Source organism: Prionailurus viverrinus, chromosome D3, assembly GCF_022837055.1.
Source record: "Prionailurus viverrinus isolate Anna chromosome D3, UM_Priviv_1.0, whole genome shotgun sequence".
Classification (NCBI taxonomy): Eukaryota; Metazoa; Chordata; class Mammalia; order Carnivora; family Felidae; genus Prionailurus; species Prionailurus viverrinus.
Window position 1 is genome coordinate 91,922,543 of NC_062572.1, and position 23,193 is coordinate 91,945,735.

The following is a 23,193-nucleotide window of genomic DNA, read 5'->3' on the forward strand; positions in this document are numbered from 1 at the left end:
TTTGCATAGACTAAGCAGTGGTCAGAATCAGCTTGCTCAGCCTGTCCCCAGAGTATCAGCATTATCCTGGAATCAGAGCATTCTCCAACAGGGAGAAGCAGAGAGACGTCTAACCCGAGGGTTCTGAAGCACCTGCTGGGCCCTCTCCGAAAGAGTGGTAGGGAATCGAGTGGCTGCAGACCCCACCGTGGCCCACGGCAGCCAAGCACTGCTCCCTGTCCGTGTGTCTGATACTTGGGAGTTCCGGGGGAAAGTGTCAGTAGTCCTGATACTTACAGCCAACGGAAAGCACGCCAGCCCCTGGCCGAACCACAGCCTTACTCTGCAGAACAAACAGCCCCCTCCTTCGGCTGAGCCCCTGGAATGGCTGTGTGAAGAATCTGGGTGCTAAGGGCCTCCGTTCCCTGATATTTCCTATTCATGGTGTTGAATTTAAGGCTGATTTAAAAAAAAAAAAAAAACACCTCTCTCTGGACGTACACATTGTCCATGTGAAAGTTTGGGAATCTCCTCTCAGGATTGGGTGGTTTTCCTCACACCCGTTTCTTGCCCTCTTTCCATGAATGCATCCAGGCTACGTTGGGGCCAAGTAAACTGTTATGGTCGTGGCAGTTTCTTTGTAGGCTGAAAAGGAACGAAGTCTTTTTTTATTAGTAAGGCTATATCCAAAATCCAGGCTAATTTTGAGTATGTGAGTTGGAATATTGGACATTCGGACTCTACATAAATTCAAGAAGTGGGACAATAAAACGCAGTTGAGTAACAGAAAGCTCATTTTAAGAAAGAACCAAGCTCAGGTGGGCTGGCTGAGTTGCGATTTTCGGAATTGGTTGCTTGTTTCTTCGTTGTCCCGGGAAAAGGACGTGTATGTGCCGGGGCGCTCTGTGCTGGTGTACTACCTCGCATTACGGTGTCAAAAATAAAAGCAGGAAAGGCAGTGGTGTGTATTCCAGCCGATGGGAGTAACTAGCAAAAGGGAGGCCTAGACAGCAGAAATTACTCAAAACACCTGAGGAAAAAAATCAGGCAAGGCCCGTTCTCAGGGCCTGGATCTTTGAGTGCAGAGGGGTTTCGAACACAAGACGCAGGGCACCTCCATGGTGGGCAGCTGTTCTCGGCACGTTTCTGTAGTGGAGCGTTTCCTAGGAGGTATTTTTTTCCCTTCATTCCCTGTTCGTGATTTATCTGCTGGACTTCCTGGAATTTCTGGTAAGAATTCCAGATATCCAGTAATACTTCTCAAAGCAGAGTTCCTGCGATTAGATGCCCTGGCACTCTGTCAATGAGGTAGGGCAGCCACTGTTAGATCACCAGGGTAATACAGACGTGCGAGCGCAGTAATCAGATGGACATATAGAAGAGCTGAGACGTACGGTGTCACTCGCTCTCTTCTGCCCTTTGGCAATTCAGCTTTGAGTTCTTTCAGCCAGCAAATGAGGAATTAATTCAGTACTGCTATGCTGATTGTCTGGCGACTCCCGAGAAAGAGTAGGACAGTTTTGCTCAGAAAAACGCCGCGGACTTTTCACGGTGAACAGAGGTGAAGGTAAACATGAATTTCCGTATTTCAGTGAATGTTACTCCAGGTTTCACCCACCTTCCTTTTCTTTCTATTCATGAAGCGGCTAATCAGCGTTGTAGTCTGATTTCGGTACGAAACGCCACGTGTTGGGATTCCTAACTCATAGCCATGCGTTCTAAGGGGAAATTGCCGGAATTGTCTGCCCTTTTGGGAACGGAACCGAGGCGGACATATACCCTGATTCGTCTGCAGTGACATCAGGCCTGCGCTCCTGTTGTGGTGTTCTGTCCGTCACCACCCCAGTCACCGTCAACAGTACTCCAGCGCGGGGGAGAAATTGAAGTCCCCTTCGTAATACATCGTCTGGCGGAGACCTCACTCCAGTCTTCGGGTGTCGCTTGCTGGCATTTCACACGCTCCAATCTCCCTCTTCTTCCTTGCCTTCCAAGAGCGCTGGTCTTAACGGTCTGGCCGTCCCGCCTGACTCTGATTCTTCTTCACTCGTCAGTGTCCCCCGGGGCTCTGAACTTCTCTCTCGTCTCAGGCCTCCACGTCCTGCCTGGGTGATTTCACCCCTCCGTGACCTTGGACCGCCACCTGAATTCTGGCAACAGCCAGACACGCGGTTTCCCGCCAAGCCCAACCTTTCCCCTGGCCCTCAGCGTGTCGCCAAGAAGAGTTGACCAGACCCGTCTTCTTGGTTCTCCCACAGGAATCTGATTCTCAGCTGGGCTTCTAAACCGAGAGCTGCGCTCAGTGAGCTCATGTGGGAATCCTTGACATTTTGTGCCTTCAGAAAATCAACTAGATTGTTTTCATACATTTTTATAATTATGTTTGAAGTGTTTGCTTTGTTTTGAAGTGACGAGGCAAGAGAGCACTTTTGTAAGCACTTATTTGCAAATAAATACTCTTGATCAAATGAATGCAAGTTAAGGACCTTCTGAAAGTCAATTTGAGTAAATTTGCAGAATTCCCATCACACAGTTCTCCCCAGACTTACATTTTACTCTCAGTGTCTCTTCTGCTCCCAGTCATTAAACACAGTCTGCTGTGGGTGTAAGTTCAGCAGCGTGTGACTGAGAAGAGGAGGAACATGTTTAAATTCTAGAATGTTCAAGGCCACCAGGGCAATGTCACACTGTTATAACCCCGTGGGTGAATGCGTCCTGAGTCGCCACTGTTCAGGCTCCGAGCAGGACTTAGGGTTTTAGGCTCTCCTATTGTTACAGGGAGAAAATGTTTAAATACTTTTTTGATTGGGGGCGCCAGTCGGTTGAGGGTCAGTCGGTTGAGCCTCCAATTCTCTGTGCACTTTTCTAAAGCACCGATCCCATTCAGGAGGGTTCCACCTTCACGACCTGATCACTCGCCAAAGGCCCCACCTCCTAACACTATCACTCATCCCCTTTGGGGATCAGGATTTTCACACGTGAATTTGGGAGGACACAAATGTCCGGCCTATAGGACATGGCTCCATACTTGATCCTCCCCGCCCCCCGCCCCCCGCCCTCCCGCTGACGCCTCGTAACTCAGGGGCCAGGGTGACGCGCACCACGTCTGTACCCACTGTGGAGCCCTTTCCTTGCGTGCCCTGCTGAAGGCTGGCAGCCTCCTGTGTTACCTGGGCTATGGACTGGAAGGTGTTTCCTCCAGAATCCAGACAGGCCTACCAGGCCCTCCGCTTCCTTCTTTGTGGTGGGAGACGCGAGACGGGCCCTGTGTTTTCCCTGCGGAAGAGACCTCTCAGCCCCTGCACACTGAGGTGGCGGGCCCTGACTCCGTAGGGCCTGTCTTCCTTCTGTGGACCGCGTGTGGCCTGCTGAGGCCTCCAGCGTGCCAGCCACTTGGCACTTGTCCATTCCGTTCAGTATGGTGTCACTGATGTCATGGATTTGTGTGATGTCCTGTGGAATGTCAAGACAGCCCAGCCTCTTCGGACTCTCTTGTAGCAGCAGGTGGGAGAGTTCGCACAGCCTTGAGCTAAGCTGTAAAGGATCTTGTGGCCATTCCTGTGCAACTGCAGACCATTTCTGGTTCTCGTTTCTAATCAGAATGGAAAAGAAGCATTCATCAGGTCAGCGGCCACATTCCATGATCCTGGGGCCATTTAACCAATTCTGAGGACATTCAGCACAATACCTGTGGTCAGAGCCAGCGGCTGGTTGAGGGCAGTAACTCTCCAGCACCCCTCTGGGTTCTGTCGAGCCAGTCTGGTGAACTGAATGGAGATATGAGAGGGACCACGACTTAGTGTCCCGTAAGCCTCTGATGATGGCACTGATCTCGGCCACACTCCTCGGAATGCTGTACTGTTTCTTAGCCACCTTTTTGGGTGGGCAAGTTTACCATCCGGCCTTCCGCACTCTGATTGCCCTCGTTCCACAGACCAACGACCCATTTCAGGGTTAACCCAGCGCCACACATCTTACCCCGCGTGTACGCTTACGCACAGAGGAAGTGGGCGTGGCTCTGTCTGTGGAGCCCACGAGCCCACGAGCCCACCGAAAGCTGGGTGTTGGCCAGGACACCCTCTGCAACCGGTCCACATAAGCACCCAGTGTTACAGGGAAGGTACAAGGTCCCAGGGTCCCAGGGTCCCTGTCAACTCCAAGCCCTTGTGTGGTAGTCCATTCGCCTTCCCCTGGGTCTGAAGTGTGGTCAGGACTCCCGAGTCCACGCAGGAGAGGCCCTCTGGATCTCCCGGTTACCTCGAGGCATCTTCCAGGCCTTCGGTCTCATGGTATCCGTCCACATGGTGAGGTCAGGACCCCGTAGAGTACCTGGCCACCCCCCTGGCTGGGTAAGCGTTGCTGCAGCCACATCTCTCGTATGCCTAGATCATGGCACCATCAACTGTGTTCCCTTCCACTGGGACATCATCCCAGCCTCCAACTAGGCCGTCACCCTGTGCCGAGGCCCACGTGCCACCTGTTTCCCACGAGGCACCCTGTTCTCCTGTGACGCAGCGAGCAGGCCCCAGGTCCTTGCCTTACTGCCCGCTTTCTCCGGCCACGCTCAGAGCCACGTGGGCTGCCCAGGTCCTCCAAGAAGAGGATTAGACTCGCAAGAGACTCATGGAGGGCGGCACTCGCAAATGAAAAGGGGAAGAGGCGGGGCCTGGGAGAGAGCCGTGGCACCCCTGCGCAGGAAGGAGAGGGGGGAGGGGGGCAGAGCGGACAGGCTTGCGAACTGCAGTGCCCAGAACCAGGGTCACCCAGCAGGATGGGCTTGTCTTACCGTCTCCCTGCACTCAGCCATCGCCGGAGGCTTCCTGGGGGAAGCGGAGGTGGGAGGTGGGCGTGCTCTGTCACCTGTGCTTCCTGCGGCAGGGCGTCTGAGCGCTGGGCTTCACCACCACTTCACTGCCTTTCTGAATGACCTGTAACCCCTTCTGGATTCTCTGGGTTTTGTTCATCAAGACTTCATTGTCAGGTGGTAAGACCTACAGTTGCAAACAGAAGCAAAGGTACGGAGAGGTGGGTGTTAACTCAGGAGCCTGGACAGACTCACAAGCAAGTTCATGTCTGGTTTGCCGCGGGGGGAGCTGAGAAGCACCTGTTTCAGAGCAGGAGCCAGTGGTGGGGTCCTGGAGTTAGAACGAAGCCCAGTGCTCTGGCGGGGCTGTTGTGTAGCATGTCCCGGGCGTACTTGTCAGATTCCTGGAAATGTGTCAGTCCCTGGGACCGTCTGTTTTGATAGGTACGTGAATATTCAGCAGGTTTGCTGCCCCCAGCGTCAGTAGATCTAGAATCTGAATCTAAGTGATTAGCAAGGACGGTGGAGGCCCTGGTTGGAGTCCTCTCCGTAGCATCCCCCGAAAGCGGCCACCCCGCCGTTTCTCATGGGGGGCTCATTACTCAGTCTCGTGTTCGGTTTTGAATCTGTGTTATTGAGGCAAAGTTGACTTCCTGTAGCTTCTGTCTGTTGCCCCCAGGCTTGCCCTCTAAAGACATTCCTTTGCTATTCGAAGGCTTAAACCTTTATGAGTTTTCAAGTCCCCTAATTTTTTGTGTTTCTCTTTTCTGTATTCAAGCCTAATTGTCAATGTTTTTCTTAAAATGTGGGGTGCAGACCTACACGTGGTTCCCCAAGTGCAGCCTGACCCGTATGCCCTCTCACTGTCCCCTTTCCTTTCGGACCCTGTACTCGCGTTACTGCGGCCACAGCCCTGCGTTGACCCTGCAGACAGCTACAACTCGGTTCTTTTCTCCCTTTGAGAATTTTTTTTACTCCTGCAGCAGGGCGTCTGAGCGTCTGAGCGGCGGGCTTCACCACTTCACTGCCTTTGTCTACGTTAAATGTAACTTTATTAAATGTAAAATGTGCTTCACAAATCCTTAGTCATACAAGATCACTCTGCATATCTACATACATTCGTTGTATTACATACCGGTTTCAGATTGGATGACCTCAACTGTGATGCATTTTACTTAAATAATAATAAGGCCTAAACACTCACTGAGCCCTTACTACGTGTGCGGCATAGAGCTAAGCATTTTACATGGACTGTCTCGCTTTTCAAAACGATCATTCATACCATCCCCGTTCTATAGGCTAAGGTTCTGAGAGATAAGGAGTTGAGATAATTGTCTAGAACGATGGGAGGTCTGAGATCTTGCAGACTGGCAAGCTCCCCCTCCAAGGTGATGGATGCTAGCAGAAGACACAGGGTTCCTGGATCAGAAGCAAAGGACATCATTCCTTACAGCAGGAGCGGGAACCGGGGTTACTCTGCTCCCCAGATCCCAACTCCCACAGGTGACGTGGCACCTACACACAGTGAGATGTAAGGAACAGAGCCTCAGGAGAAGAATCTGGATCTGGGGAGCCCAGATCTTTTATTGTGAGCAGTGAGCTGGCCAGTCTCTTTCCCCAGAGGGATACTTGTTTCTGTCATGCTGGACAGTAAATAAATCTGCCCTTTGCTCTAGAAAAGGACACAGTACCTGTCTCCCAAGGCCGCTTGCTCCAGAAACATCCTTGAAAAGATGATGTAGAAAAAAGGCAGCGCCTCTTGCATACGAGATGTGCAGAAACACAGAGATGCACAGAGAGGTGTCTCCCAAATCATAGGAACAGCATCCAGTCACGCTGGCTCCATGGCTCTGCTCTCTGTGCTTATTGGAAGGGATTCAAGATTCCCCTTCATCCTCTAATAAACGTTAGCATAAAGGGAGGTTCTCGCCCTCATTTTAAAGCAGTACGTGTGAAGGCCTGCTACAGGCCGTGCGTTGGAGATGCCGCACCAGGTCCTACACTCTAGGGAGCTCTCTCGGTCTAGTGGAAAGGGTGAGCATGTTTATGAATAATTATAATTCAGTGTGTCAGAGGTATATACAAAGGGCAGGTAGAGTATCCACTTGGTTTCTCTGTAAGACCTGAAGGGACTTTCGAATTAAAGAAACGTACAATTAAAAATACGTAAGTACCTAATTTCCTATGGGTGAGTGTTCATATGGTTGCCTTAGAGCCTACATATTTCTGTCACGTTTACTGAGAAACTACTTTCTAGGTCATAAACGTGACAAACCACAGACGTGTTCAGGTGCCTCTTGCTGTGTCCACGTAGAGAACCTACAGATTCTACGAGTGGTCATGCTACCGACCCTTCACGGCGACCTTTATTCTTGAGTCCAGTGCAAAGCGAAATGGACCTTGCCTTGCTGTTCCACTCACTGGTCGGTCCTCAGGACCATCAGTGGTGTGATGTCGGTTTCCGTCATGATCCCTCTTTTTTTTTTTTTTTAATTTTTTTTTTCAACGTTTATTTATTTTTGGGACAGAGAGAGACAGAGCATGAACGGGGGAGGGGCAGAGAGAGAGGGAGACACAGAATCGGAAACAGGCTCCAGGCTCTGAGCCATCAGCCCAGAGCCCGACGCGGGGCTCGAACTCACGGACCGCGAGATCGTGACCTGGCTGAAGTCGGACGCTTAACCGACTGCGCCACCCAGGCGCCCCTCATGATCCCTCTTAATGAGGTTCAGGAATCACATCAGAGCCACGTGAACAGCAAAGGAGATCTTATTCTAGGCTCTCGGGAAAAGAAACGACCTGACGTGGAGCGTAAACTCTGAACCTTGGGGTCTTTAAAGCAGTTACAGTTTTCGAAATATCCTACCCCCTGAAGACTTTATTTAGTAGCCGTTAAAGAATTAACAAGTGTTGCTCTCAAGCACTGGGTCTCCAGACTTCTGTTCCAGCCAAGTGGCACTGGTCTGGATCCACTAACAGACAAGACCTCTGAAGAGCGGAGACCGTCCTAACTTGATATCTGCACCACTAGCCCTGTCTTCATGGACTCTCGCGCCAGACAGGCGCTTGGTAAAGACCTCTGCCAAGGAGCGTGCTGATGAGCAGAACGCAAACAGAAAAGCGAGCTGGCTAGAACAGTGTAGACTGTGCTTGTAAATGTGTATGTGTTCGTGCAAGTGTTTGTACACAAATGTGTGTGTGTGCGTGTACATGTAGGTTTCAAGAAGAGATGAAAATTTGACATTGACAGGGCATGTCAATTTTTTTTAATTGCAGAAAGTACTGAGCCGACTATGCGATGTAAGGTAGTTAACTTACCTGGTGCCATTAATGGTATAGGAGTTGTGCATTCGTTCTTTTTTTATTTTTGTTTTTTTTTTTTAAGTGTACTTATTTATTTTGAGAGAGAGACAGAGTGCACACAGGGAAGGGGCAGAGAGAGAGGGAGAGAGAATCCCAAGCAAGCTCCGTGCTTTCAGCGCTGAGCCCAATGGGGCTGAAGGGAATCCTACAAACCTGAGATCATGACCTGAGCTGAGATCAAGAGTCGGACGCTTAACTGACTGAGCCACCCAGGTGCCCCTGTGCATTCTTTCTTGATCAGTTGCCTCAAGATGGGGCATTTGTTGATCCACAGAAAAGCTACTGAAGGAAGCAAGGAAGACACTCCCCTCTTCCTACGCGGAGCTCAGAGAGCCTGCTTCTGCTCCTTCTGTGTCCCTTGAAGCCCCTACGTGCCAGGCACGTAGCTCTGTTTTCTGTGATTGTGGCCTTGGGCAATTCCAGGGCAAAAGGCAGCCCCCTAAAACACATTCTAAGTTCTTTCCCAAGCTTTGTTGAAGGTTATTTCAGGCAGGCAAATGGCTGTATGTCCATATGAACACTGGGCATGACTTTAATGTCACCGTGTTTCTTGTGGGAATTCCTGAGTTTTTATTACATGTGGCATTAATGAATTTCTAGCATGTCGAAGTCACCATTCCCCATGCGAAGCCTTTTGGGGAGTTCCCACATGGTGTGTGTCTGTTACTTAACACGGCAATATGACTTTGTCCTGATTTTCTCATATGTGCATCGTGTTGTGTGATACCTGCATGTGGCTGTCGATGGCTCCTAACAGGTGCTGGCTGTTACACGAGCCCATCCCTCCAAGAGCAACGTCAGACTCTTTTTAAACAGTGTTTCAACAGAAAGGCAAAATAGTGCTGCCCAAGTAGCAATAAACTCCTTCCGGAACTAATGATAATTTTAGAGCGATTGTTTTCAGGCCTCCACCCTGATGCAAACCATGTAGTCATGTGAGACACTGTGCATAGCTTTGTACCCTGACTGCACCTGTCACCAGACATTGTGCCCATTTCTCGGCTCGCGCTGTGGACATCTGCGCGAGGACGTTACACACGGTGCGTGTCGCTGCTCAGACGTAATGGCACAGTGTTGCCTCTAGACACACACATACGCCAGCCACACGTCCCACCCTTTCCAGTGACAGGAGCCACACATCCCCTCACGTGTCATCAGGCCCTGAAAGGATCCCCTCCCAACTCTCCCTGCCCCTCAGAAAGCCGGCCCGGCGTGCGGAAGGAAGGGAAAGCCGCCGAGCCTCCCCGTCTCCATCTCATACACCTGAGGTGTCGGTCGCTGCATTTTACTCAACATTTTAATTTGCACGTTTTTTATTCTGTCCATTTTAGAGCAAGGGTTCAAGCCTCATAATGTGTCTTTTGTTCGGTATCTTTTTAATCAGTCTGAAACTTTATTATGCAGGCATCAGGTACCGTGCAAGTTCAACATAGGAGTTTAACTTAGGGATTTAGGAAGGTGTTTAGAATGAAGGTTGTCATAGTCACTGGCTAAAAAGAAAGCATGTTTCTGTTTTCCACCGTGACCGTGGCAGTGTCCGCACCCCTCCCCCAGCCCTGCCGCCGCCACTGCTCTGTCCTCGTGTTCCGAGAGGGCAGGGTGCCGGGCCCGCCCCAGACCACAACCCGCTCCCACGTGCTGTCCCGGAGCCAGCGGTCATGACCGCTGCTCGCTCTGGCTTCCACAGAACGAATCCGGGCACTGCCTCCGCTTCCTCTGCTGGTCCTGGAAGTGGCCTGAGCACACCGGTCTGATCCTCTGTGCTGGAGCGGCCTCGGCATCTTGGGATGTCATCCTCGGGAAGAGGTCGGGCCTCACTGTGTTGCCACCACGAAACATTCAGGGTCCCCTCACCCACCCAAGTCGGCTTAACAGGAAGATAGCAGTGATGTGCCCAGAACAGATGACTCATTTTAATATGTGGAGAAGAAATCCGCGTTGTTTTAAGTGCGTACCAGCAGCTGCTGTCATTCGGCTGCGAGCAGATGTTAGACCTCCAAAAGCTTTGCTGATAATTAAAATACTAACAGTGAGCGTTTTGCCCCAGCTGCAGGTTCTGTTTACTGTAAATTTGATTTTAATGGTGCCTCTGTGCTGTTACTGAGGAGCGGTTTGCTTTTTACCTCCATACAAAAGTGTCTGCAATGAAGACAGATGTCTGTTTCCTCTCATTTCCTCGGGAAAGAAACGAAGGTACTGTAACATACAGGGAATCTGAACATGCCTACAAAAACGAATGGGATCTTTTTATAGGATTTGCCCAAAAAACAAAACGGCGCAAGTTTATTTAATCTGCCTTGTTAGCCCTTTAAAGCCACCTTGTAAGAGAAACACCCCACTACCAACACTGGCTGGCTTCCTATTTGCGCGAGTTCACCTTTTAAAACGCGCGTGGTGCATACACCTTTGAAAAGCAGGCGTTGTCTCCTCACATTGTGTTCACCACACTGGGAGTTTCATTACGCTGTCCAGGGACAGTAGGAAAAGGTCGTCGGGCTCCCTAATTTCCTGATGCCTGACGCAGGAAGGAACGTCAGCGCTAGAGTGAGTGGGACAGAGGAGGGGGCCTTACAGCAGGCGGACCGGCTGCCGCTCACGCAGGGTCTTTAAGGTCGAGAACGCTGCGGGCCTGGCATCCCACCGCTCCGGTCACTCCTCGAATGCATCAGCCGGTGCCACCAATGCTGAGCAGACCCCGTGCAGAGAGCGGGATGAGGGCTGGGTCCCCCGGGGCCTCCCAGGGGAGCACACGCCCAGAGGACAGGAGAGAAGGCCTCCAAGACGGAGACCCCTCACGGTGGCCACGGACTGACCTCGAGATCCCCAAATATGTGCAAAATGCCAAAGGCACTTTGTGCTGATCCCTACAGAGCTGCCCCTCCCCCTCGCCTTGCTCCACACAGGGCCGAAGACATTTGAGCACTTTCTGCTAGTAAATCACCGGCAGTTTTTAAGAAGCGCTCTTCATGGGTAAATGACAAGATCAGAGCACTTTACAGTTTAACTCTAAGATGCCATTTCATCACCCTTGTGAAGCATGATGACACCATTTCTGTCACATGAGTCAAATTTCCAAAGTTCTATGGCCGTCACGGGCCATCTGTCAACACGGCCCTCAGGCCTCTGCCTTTGCAGCCGAGAACCAGTTAACCACACCCGCCCTTCACATCCCTCCCCAAAATGCCTGTCAGGATAACCTTAAACCCCGGTCTTGTCTTCCCGCGTGAGATTTGTGTGCATGGCTCCCATTGGGTCTTCATGCACGGAAATGATGATAGATACCTAAGAGTCTGATATGATACAAAATTTCTTAGGGTTGGTGACTTTAGAGGTAAAATATTGTCTTTTATTCTTTGTCACTCTTCAGTGCCCATAGAAATGTCTAGGCCCGTGGAGACTGTTCACAGTAAAGTTAGAAACCTGGCCAGTCATGTATTTCTAACTTGAGATAAAATGTATTCTTAGTTTTTTCTGAGTATCTTAGAATTTCTTTCAGGGGTCATATATGATTATCTCTGATCACTACCAATCACAGATGTAGTGCTAATGATAATCAAGAAAAAAGGACTACAACTTTTGTCACCTAAATCTGTCCTGGCTTGCTGGGAGTGTTCCCTCAGAAAAAAATGCACGGTGTATCTTGTAAAATTGTGTATTTGAACTTATGTCAGGCCAGTTCACGGAAGCTTAGGTTTCAGAATGACCAAAACAGGTGCGTGCTCTGAAATTCACCCCGCCGTGTAGCGGTCATTTTTAACAAGCATGCCGGAGAGTGAAGATAGTTGTAATTTTGTGTCTCCGGTTACTTAAATATTTCCGATTTGTGTGCAAATTTGATTAACACTGACCAGAATGCCTTTCTAACCCTGGAAAATACTGGTCAGAAGGTGTTGACCGTCTTTTGTTCTCTCAAAAACAAGCAAACAAACAAACAGAATTGATGGTGACATTGTCATTCCGGTATGGGGTTGGTTGTCAGGCTGGGCGGTTACCGTTTCCCCGTGAGGTTACAAACCAGGTCAGGAGTGTTTCTCAGACCCCGTGGTTGGAGTTTTCCTTCAGGGACGTGAAGCAGCACAAAGCGTTCGGTGTGGGGAGCGGCCCCCTGATATGTGTGGTGTTCACGTTGAGAGTTTGAGAGTGAACTTCTTCAACCCCGGGCTTCGGTGGGAGCCCTCTCGTTGACATCCCGCAGCAGCCGGACCGGTAATTATTTGGCCAAAGCATGACTACGCCATAGAGCAATTATTGATATTGCTTTGACTGGCCGTGCTGTTGTAGGAATAATTTATCCCCCGCTTCAAAATTTCCACAAGGTTATATCGCGTTGAATTTTAATTTGTCATTTTTTCTGCTCTCACTTGAAAAACTTATAAGCTTTTGTGACATTAAAATATGGTTCTAATTTATTAGCATAATCTGTTAATATTGTTTCATTTTAATAGACATTAAGTATGATTTCTTAACGCTCTTGTTAAAATTACATCTTAAAATTGAAGTCAAGAAAAATTATATGTGGCTTAAGGATCCCAGTGTCACGTGTGCCCCAAATTTTTATATGAAAATATTCCCTCTTTAATCGCATCGTATCTGAGGTGCTTCAGTTATGACGAGGAGCCGCCCAAGCATTTTCGAGCCTAGCACCCTTCCAAAATACGAAATCTGCACCGCGCACAGTGGGAGAGCCTCTCCCTCCGCTAGGGTGCCCCCCCACCTCGCCCCCGGTTCACGAATCACCTAACGAAGGCTGCAAGATCCTTAAGAAAATAATAGAAATCACACCGAGGGACACACGGCATCTGGCGTAACCGAGCACCATACAGACACAAGTGCTCCCGGTAGCAGGCGGGGCTCCCACAGGATATTAGCACGAGCTTCCCCGGCACGCCGGGCGCCTCACCCCACGCGGGTCCCTTTCATGCCGTCTTTATCTGCTACGCGATGCATGAAATCTGCTTTCGGTTTTAGAACGGCTGGCCACCTTTGACCCCTTTCGTGGAGACACAATGTGACCTTTCTATTGTCATCGGCTTTCATTCTCCTGAAAATTCTATGAATTTTTATTACAAGTTTTTTTCCAACCATGCCGAGGCTTCTACAAATGACTTGCGGCAGAGGAGATGAAGTTGTTGGACTGGCGTTAGGCAAGTTTTACAGCCGGCGTGCGTGCCGCTGAGCAGCCCGGGCCTGTGTCCTGCAATGTCACACGCCAGTAACTGCTGAGCCTACTATTGGATAAATACATCATTTTATGGAACATTGATTGTTCTATAAACCCAATGGAGTATTATGCTCTATGATCAAACCATTTAGATTGTGTGTAGAGCACAGAAAATGCCATATTCGGGATGGTACTAAAAGTGCCATTTGTGTATTTTATGGATGTCATTACAGGGGAAACTTCTCTCTGTAGGCCCTGTTTACTGCAAAATTTTTTAGTCCGTAATGACATTTTTCATTCACAACGTATGCCTTCAAGAGAGGGGGCCCTTGTTTTATTTGTTTCATTCGAGTTTACGGCACAAATTCTGTACATTTTAATTAAATGTAAGCTTAACAAAAGCATAAGGTATTTATTCTGTGGGAAAGCACGATGACAGTAACAAAAGAGCAACACGCACACGAAAAGGACACAGTCAGGTGCTCAGCCCTATTTGTAGCTGCCCAGAAGCCCCCAGCCCGCAGAACAGAGCCATCAGCATGGTTTGGGGGCCGGGGGGTGGGGGTGAGTGTCTGCGACTTAACCCCTCCACGCCTGCACTCCAGGTCTGTGGCTTTCAACTCCGAAGATGTTCTCTTCAGGGAGGACAGATAAGAAGGAACCGTCTCTCTCAACCGTCTTCTGGAGAAAGTGAGCCTAATCCGGAATCACTTCCCTGGAAACGGATCCTCAGCTCTCGCCCCCAAAAGAACCCTTCTCATTTCAGCCAAGTTGTAAACTTTCAACGCGTTTCACTATGAGAGGGGAGTATAATATCTCTGTAGTCACGAAAACAAATGAGCAGTAAGGTGAGATTGTTTTTTAACGTTTTATTTATTTTTGAGAGAGAGAGAGAGAGAGAGAGAGAGAAAGAGAGAGAGAGTGTGAGTGGGGGAGGGGCAGAAAGAGAGGGAGACACAGAATCTGAAACAGGATCCAGGCTCTGAGCTGTCCCCGACTCGGGGCTCGAACTCAGGAATGGCGAGATCGTGACCTAGGCCAAAGTCGGACGCTTAACCGACTGAGCCACCCAAGGCATATCCCGTAAGTTGAGATTTTTCATAAGTAGTCAGGAGGCTGCATTCTAACTTCATTTGCCCCTTCTGCACAGAGCGATTTATGGTCCTCTCACAGACGGGTCCAGAAAGGCTCCATCAGATGCATGGCTTGATTAGCTACAATTATCACACGGAAATCCAACATTGTCTTTGAAAGACGCGAAGCGTAGCGCAAATATGATGTTGGGTGTCCGTGCTCTGTTAACGATTTGTGCACTTCTGGACCTACACCGGTGACTAAGCAGTTAAGGATAAGCCTGTACAGAGTTCCTGTTTTCCAAATACCATATCCACTTGGCCATTTGCATTGGTGAGCTTTACGGTTCATATTTACTCGAAAGAGCTCAAAAATTGAAGTTGATGTGCCCAGTAAATTCTTGGTCATAGCCCAGTTAGAATTTAAAGTTACAGTAGAGATTCACATTAGTTTAAATGACACTTGAACTTCTACATAGCTCCACATTAATTCATTATGGGCGAAATGGAAGAATCTTCAGTGGGTGAATCTTTTTCAATCTGATTGAGGCTGTTACATTTTATAGGTGCTATTTTTCAAGGCAGTACTGACAGCACTCGAAGTTATTAAATTGCTGAATCAAAAGATGGGCCTGTACTCGCATTTATGAACTGATGGAGTGGCTGGGCTCGCGCCGAGCGGAGGTTAAGATGTTGGAGGTGCCCTGCTCCATCACACGCCATCGTGACAGCAGTATTTACCCATGTAGTTTACTTTAATGGTCTGGAAGTGGCTTCACCCACCTCTGGATTCAAATAAATTCCGTAAGTAGTTCAGAATAGCGTAATTACCAGCGCTGCAAGGGATTCAGAGGGTAACGCTGCACCCAGGAGGGCTTCTGTCCAGCCGCAGACCGGAGGAGGAGGCCCCAGGGCTCTTCCTTTCCCAGGCGCCGGGCCACCAGGCCACCGGAGCCTCCGTGTCTCCCACCTGCCAGGGTCTCTCCTGCCCTCGACGCCGAGGCAGTGTGCCCTCTTCTGCAATGACGTAGGGTTGGTTTGAAGGGTGCCTTCTTTATTTTTGTGTCCATATTTCTTCATGTCTTTTTGTTTTAAATTTAGTTTCCTAAACTCTAAGTTAAACTGGAAAGGACCTTGAACTTAGGGAGTGGACAGAAACCATCACATCAAGTTCAGGGTGTAATGATGGCAGAACGGACAGAAACAAACAGGATCAAGTTCAGGGTGTCATGAGGGCAAGCAAGCCCCAGGTGGAGGGGTGGAGGGAGGGAGAAATTGGGAGCACGTGCACCGGAGACCAGGGGTCCCAGAGGAAGGTGCCCCCAGCAGGCTGGTGGTATCCCCAGCGTAGACTCCTGCAGGCATGTGAGTGCGAGCAGGGGGTCCTGTGGGGTGCCCTGTCCTTGCGTTCTGCCACAGACCAAGCCTCCCGACCTCTTTGGAGAGAGATTCTAGGGAGATTCGAAGTTCAGAAGATAAACCGAGATGAGGTCAAGTACACACCAGGGCTCAGCGCCCTCCTTCTAGGACCCGTGCGGTTTCACCTGCTCTCGTGCCTGCCCCCAGACTACAGCCTTCCCAGGGCTGTGCTTTCCTCGTATAAGCAGAGGTGCGGGGGGGGGGGGGGGGGGGGGTGCAGGATTGAGGGACATCGCAGCAGGCGCGTCCCTGGGCGGGGCAGCTGGGTTGATTCCCTTAAACCCTGCAGAGGCTCACATGACCTCTGCAAAGTCTTCAGAGCCCCGAGGGCTGGGAGTCCCCAGTGTGGAGACCACCACTGCCCCAGGGCACCTGCCCTGGGGCACCTGCCCCTGAGCACCAGGCAGTTGGCACTTGGGAGGTGCTTGCTCACAGAGGCGGGTTAAGGAGCAAGCTCCCTGCTCTGGGTTCTCCCCTTTCCTCAGAGGGTAAACAGGACACCTGATACACTTTGGTTAGGGCATTTAGCTAGAACCATTGGTGTTTTGGACCCTCCCCGGGAAGGTTCAGTTGACCTTTAAGATGTGATGGCGTGGCTTTCGCCTGGCTGGTGACAGCTTGGCCAGGCCTGGTCCGCCCATGGCTGCACGGCCAGCCCGGGGCCACACCCCCTGGTCAGGGTGTAACGTAACCCGAGAGAGTGAGAGGGAGGTTCTGCTCCTGGAGATCATCCCGCTTGACGCCACGAGGCTTTCCCTGACCCAAGAGTCTGTGATTCCATAATCGCTCTAAGATTCACGCTTTAGAGCGCATCCTCAGAGGCAGAAAACACAAGGTGACAGAAAACCGACCCCACGAACTCGCGGTACGGTGAGCTTCGTTCCAGTTGGTTCCCTGCCCACACCATCAAGTGCCACCAGGAGACCCTTGCCCTCCCTCCAGCCTGCCAGGTGACAGGGGTTGCAGTGGTATGAATTGCCCTGACCTCTGACTGTCGAACAGGGGGGCATAGACCACCCAGACGTCACGGCACTGTATATGGAATGGGCCAGGAGTTTGCATTCGGAGCTTAGCGTGGGGTTCCAAATCCTGGACTGTTGCCTGCAGTCTGCATGTGAGCTCAGTGTGCCCTCGCGGTAAATGTGATTGAAGGGCTTCTGTGGATCGTGCCTGAGATACTGTGCCTCCTAGAGACGGGCCTTGTGTGGGGTCTGTGCTCAGAGTGGACTCTGTGTTGAAAGAAATGCTTTCTTACGGAAGTGCACCAACATGTTAAACAAAACTCTTATTTTTGAGGGATGCTAGCAATACATAATCGTAACAGTTTGTAATCACTTTCTTTCCTTTGGTGAGGATAAAGTGTTCTTTTTAAAAATGACCTACAGGGGCGTCTGGGTGGCTCAGTCGGTTGACGGTCCGACTTGGGCTCAGGTCATGATCTCATGATTCATGAGTTCAAGCCCCACATCGGGACTCTGTGCTGACAGCTCAGAGCCTGGAGCCTGCTTCCGATTCTGTGTCTCCCTCTCTCTCTGTCCCTCTCCTCGCTTGCTCGCTCGCTCTCTCTCTCTCTCAAAAGTAAAATAAAACATCAAAAACAATTTTTTAATTACCTACAATAAAGACAGTAAGATGAAATCCTTTAAAACTGTGGTGGCCATTGGAAATCCTCATTGATTGGTTATCACCTAGGGGGGAAGGAGGCAATAATAAGAACACGGATCTTTTCCCTGTTTTGATGGAAAGAAATCAGTTTTCAGTCGTGTTTCATCCTGTCCAGCGTCGGCCTGCGTCGGAGCTGACGCTGGGGGGATGGGTGTCCATGCCTGCGTCCCGGGCCCTCCTCACGTCTGTTCGTAAACTTACGAGAAGACTTGCCTTCGGGTCAGAATACACTGCCACTCTTTACTGTCCTTCACTGCCCACCAGTGACTGAATGTCTCGTTCCAAGTGACAGTAATCGAGGGGGGTGGTTGTAGCCACACTCCTGCCCTGGGAACAGGAAAAGCAAACGCTGGCTGATGAGAGTTGTTATTTGGACAGTCGAACCAGGAGGACAGAAAAATGCCTGTTCCCGTCACACACCCGTAGCCGAGCCGTCAGAGTCCGTGCACACGGCCGGCCCCGGAGGCCCCTGGCTCACCGTAGTGTTTCTGCCGAGGGGTTAAAGCTTCTGCACAACCGTTGTCTTACTTGTAAGCCTAACAGTCGTGTTTCGAGGCTCTAACTGGTCCCTGTCTCCCATAGGCATTGTTTCCAAGTCCTACGAATGCCGTCTGAAGGGCCAAGGAGCCACGTTCGTGGAGACAGACAGCCCGTTCACCGCGGCCGCGCTGGCGGCCGCGTCCCCCGTCAAGGAGCGGCCCCGTAGGGACAGCACGAGGCGGGCGGCGGCCGAGCAGGTGATCGTCATCCAGGGCTACGGCGGGGAGTTCGCGCTCGACGCCTCCGTGGAGGAGACCGCCGCGGCCACGCTGCAGACACTGGCGCTGGCCGGCCAGGTGGCCCGGGTGGTGCACATCACAGAAGACGGGCAGGTGATCGCGGCCGGTCAGAGTGGCGCCCATGGGGGCGCTGTGGCCCCCGGGCCGGTCCTGCCCGAGCAGTTGGCGGACGGGGCCACCCAGGTGGTGGTCGTGGGGGGCTCGCTGGACGGCCACGGCGCGGACGGGCCCCTCAGCCCGGAAGGCGCTGTGATACAGCAGGTGACCAAGCAGGAGATCTTAGACCTCGCCGAGGCCGGAGTCCCCCCGCCCGACGCGGCCTCGGCCTTGGACGCCCTGCTGTGTGCGGTCACCGAGCTGGGAGGGGCGGAAGGCCGGGTCGGGCCCGACGAGAAAGGCAGGTCGGGCCACAAGGACGTGCTGGTCCAGCTGCCCGGTCAGGAGGCGCCCCCCGCCACCACCCAGCCCGAGGCCCCCGAGATCCACATGTTCCAGGACGTGCGGGAGGGCGCGGCCCCCGGGGAGCCTGTGGAGGTGCTGACCCAGGTCGTGCGGCCCCCGGCCCTCACCGCCTCGCAGGAGCGCGCGCAGGTGGCCTTCAAGAAGGTGGTGCAGGGCGTGCTCCAGTTCGCCGTGTGCGACTCGGCCACTGCCGGCCAGCTCATGAAGGAGGGCGTCACACAGCTCATCGTGAACGAGGAGGGCACCGTGCACATGCTGGCCCGGGAGGGCTCCCAGATCATCATGCAGGAGGCCGAGGCGCACGGCCCACGCGTGGACCTGGCCGAGCCCGACGGCGAGATCTCGCAGATCATCGTGACGGAAGAGCTGGTCCAGGCCATGGTCCAGGAGTCGGGCGGCTTTCCCGAGGGCGCCACTCACTACATCGTGACGGAGCTGCCCCCCGGGGTGCCGGAGGAGGCGGGCGTGTACTCACACACCCTGATCGAGGCGGCCGACTCGCAGGGGATCCTGCAGGCCGGCGCCGCGCTCAGCGCCGAGGCCTTGGGCCCAAATGGAACCCAGCAGCTGACGAGTATGGTCATTTACACCCAAGATGGGTCCCCGGCAGCGACTGTCATTCAGGGCCAAAGAGAGAGTAACGAACTCCAAGAAGCGTGAGGCGCGCGCGGCCCGGGGCAGGTTGGGGAGGTCCGGGTGCAGACGTCCGCTCCCGGCCCGGGGCGGACGAGGGCGGTCCGGCACCCGGGGCACGGTGTCCCCTGGACTTCATTCACAGGGCCTCCGGGACAGTGACGCGGTGCTCCCGGGGCCACCCGCCCGCTGTCCGGGCGGCTTGGCACCGGCTGCGGGGGGCGTGCACGGGGTGCGGGGGCCGCCACCGCTGGGAAGGCCCCGGGTGGGACAGGGTGCCGTGGGGCAGACCCCCGGGCCAGCCAGCCTGTCTCCTGCTGGCTCTTTTGTGACTGGTCGCTTCCCTCTGTTCTGTGCTCCGTGCTGAGGAGAAGCCACGTGTTTTAATGTTTCCACCCCCACTGAGTGTTTTCCCGTTTCAGTTATCAAAGGACTGTGGCTCGAGGTGGAAAAGTCCGAGCAGCGTCTCCTGCGGCCTGAGACATGCCTGTTGTTCCGGTCCAGCATGTCGCCGTTTTAACGTTTTAGTATATATTTGCTTCAGAATTGCAGCTACAGGTATTACCGTCTTGCAGCAGGCCACCCCTGTTCATTTCCCTGAAATCTTAGGATCGCGGGGTCCCCAGACCAAAGGAAGACCTATTCATCTCATGCGTCCTCTCCCCAGACATCGTGGGGGTGTCCCTCGCTCTGGTCGCACTCTGCTTAAAAGAAGCCTTCTTAAGCCGGTGGTGAAGAACAGCCTTGACGTTTCTATTTGACGAAAATCTACCTTGGTTTAGACAACCCAGCGCTTCTAACTTTGACTTCGTTTCATACAATAAAGTCTATATATGAAATGCGTACTCTGGAAAATATTGTTCATACCAATATTTTGCTTTTATAACAAATGTCTGTTCATACTGATCCCACTTTTGCAGGATTCATTTGTGACTTCTGTCCGTGTGAAGGAGCTGACGTTAAACATTAGTACTAGAAAGCCGTGCTCCCGCAGCCCCGGGCCTGACCGGCGTCGTCTGTGTTTAGTCGTGGGCTCCCTGCAGCTGTTGGAATGCAGCTTTATGTTCTAGTAGCTCACTTCTTGATCCAGTTCTCTTGTTCCTTTTCCAAAAGTGTAAAAACGGTTCCCCTCCCCCGAACGCAAAGGTTGTTTTTGTTCTATTTTTTTTCCTTTGAAATAAAATTACAGCATTAAAAGATGACGACAGTCTCTTATTTCCAACAGCCGGCCTGCGGGCAGCTGTACAAGCAGACGAGGGCCTCTTCTTCTGTCCCGCACCAGGGTTTGTCCCCCCGCTCTGCCCACGACGAGGGAACTGCTTTCTGTCGGGGACCTCCTACGGCCCGGTGCCAGTCCTGACTGTTGGGCGCGTGGGCCAAGCGCCTTCTAGTGACAGTGGCATATTCTATCACGGTTGGTATCTAAAAATTGTGAGGAACAGACACGAGAGAAAAGGAAGAGAGGATAGTACCTTTTTAATTTTTTTTTTCAACGTTTTTTATTTATTTTGGGGACAGAGCGAGACAGAGCATGAACGGGGGAGGGTCAGAGAGAGAGGGAGACACAGAATCGGAAACAGGCTCCAGGCTCTGAGCCATCAGCCCAGAGCCCGACGCGGGGCTCGAACTCACGGACCGCGAGATCGTGACCTGGCTGAAGTCGGACGCTTAACCGACTGCGCCACCCAGGCGCCCCGGATAGTACCTTTTTAGTTGGAGTGGACATACCGTTCAGAATCGCTTCCTGAGGGCACAGGGCGGGCGCATGCCCCGCTGAGCCTCTCTGGGCCTCATCCGCATTGCTCTGCGGTCCCGCAGGGCCACCTCCCTTGACACGGTCACCTCCTCCCCCCCAAAACCAAAAGGTGCAGTTTCAGGTTTGACACTGAGATTCGTAATTGGCTGAGTACGACTTGCTCGTGTTTCCTAAAAGTGGCAATTCACGTCTCCAACACTTGTCTTCAGCCAACGGTGACAGGATCAACTCCCGTTTGTTATCAGGATGAAGGTGACCTTTATAAAGTGATGCCCCTCTCCAAGCTTCTCCTACATGTTAAAAAAAAAAAAAAAAAAAAGAGGAGGAGGAGGGGGGATGTTTTCCGGTGGAAATATTTCTTCCCGATCATGCCCCCCGTTAGCTACAGCCCGCGGTCCTCGGCTCAGATGCTAATTCCTGAGTGTGCTCCGTCCTGTATGGCTAACCTTTCTGCCACAGTCCAGGGTGTTGACACGGACATGCTGCAGTTTACCGTCCGTGATTTATTTAGGATAAATATGTCTCAGGTGGCATTTAATCCTTCAGAAAACCGGTGTAGGCTGCAGCGTGAAACCAGCAATCACACTGTACGCACAATGAAAAGAGCAGGCCTTTGCATAAAGAAATTGTACAGAAGGTGTTTCGAGGCTCAGAAGGATTGCCAAGGACCCACTAAGCTATGGTCTCCTGTACTTACCTACAGGGCTGTGTTAGCGTTACCTCTCTTCCCTCTCTCGTTACACAACTATTGGAATGTAAGGGAGTTGAAGAAATACACACACACACACACACACACACACACACGTGTGTGTGTGCGGGCCTCAGAATAATGAGGTGCAGTCGATACTGTGACCAGGACGCGTTTACTGCAACAGGGATTGTCTGTAAAGAAAGTACAGGCAAGTGTGTAGCCTTACTGGGGTTTTTAACTAGAGAAAACGGTAAAACTTTAAAGAACTTAAAAAAAAAAAAAATATTTACTTGGAGACTAGAATCCGGAAAAGCCGCCTTTGTATTCAGCTACAGCCAATGAAATGATTGAGCCCCAAGGACACGGGCCGTGCAGTGGCACCGATCACCCTGCCCAAGTCCACATCCAGAAATAGCTTAGACGCCACCTCCTGTGGCTGCAGGTGGCCATTTTGGGTGCAGAGTTGCAGAGGACGCGGTTTCCACACAAAGGAAGCTTTAGCCGCCAGTGTCACTGACAAAACACGGTGGCCCCAGCAGGCATCCCTGTGGGACGCTTCCGGTGTCCCTGAACGGTTGTGCTCCAAAACCTCTCCCCCACACCCGAGAACGCACAAGCAACAAACCCGTGTCACCCGGCAGGTACCAAGGGTGTCCTTTTTGCTGCTTGGTTCGCTCTGAAGAACCAAGCAAATGTGCAAAGACCGTGTGAGTGCGGGTGCTGCTGGCTCCACTCATCTGTCGGCCCCTTCCAGAAACACGGACCCGAGCGAAGTCCTCGCAGACGGACAGAAGGGAGCCTCAGGGGATGTTTGCTCGGTCCCCTGACAAATTGTGACCAAGACCCCGCAGAGGCCCAGGCCTGGCCATGCTCACGCCAAACACCGCTGCTCCGACCCAGCGCTCCCTCTCAGAGCCCGGAGGCCCGCGGCCCAGGAGCACGGCATCTGGGAAACCCTCCGGCCGATGGACAGTATTCACGTTCCTAGTTCCGTCCAGGCTTCCGTTTCCCTGACCACAAAGCTAAAATCACGGCACAGGAAAGGACTGAAGACCCAGCTCGGAATCCGGCCCCAGAGTCAGTTCTAGAAAGTCGACTAGGAAACAAGAAAGGTCCGTTTAGCAAACTACAAAAGGAGCAGGGAGTTTTCGCTCCTTCTGCTGGTTAGTATCAGCCCATAATTTAAGGGCACACGGCTCACTTAGGCAGCCTCCTCCTGTTCCATCTTGTTGAAGAATACAATTCCTTCTACTCCTCTAGGGTGATATCATTTCACATGAAGAAAAAAGTTAGCTCAGATGGCAGTTATACGTTTCGGAAGCACCTTCTAATCAGGGATTGGTGATTCATTATTAGCTTCAGCAGGCGATCCATCTGACATGTAAGGGGAAAAAATTAGCAGCTGTCACTG

The 23,193-nt window shown here is 51.9% G+C and overlaps 1 protein-coding gene across 1 annotated transcript in view; it reads left to right on the forward strand.

Annotated features, from left to right (window-relative positions):
- Window positions 1-20,537, forward strand: part of ZNF407 (zinc finger protein 407) — a 456,641-nt gene extending 436,104 nt beyond the window's left edge. Inside the window, exon 9 of the mRNA XM_047827318.1 lies at window positions 18,044-20,537. Within this exon, the coding sequence (XP_047683274.1) occupies window positions 18,044-19,362 (1,319 nt within the window). The 3' untranslated portion in view covers window positions 19,363-20,537. The remainder of the gene's footprint in view (window positions 1-18,043) is intronic.
- The last annotated feature ends 2,656 nt before the right edge of the window (window positions 20,538-23,193 follow it).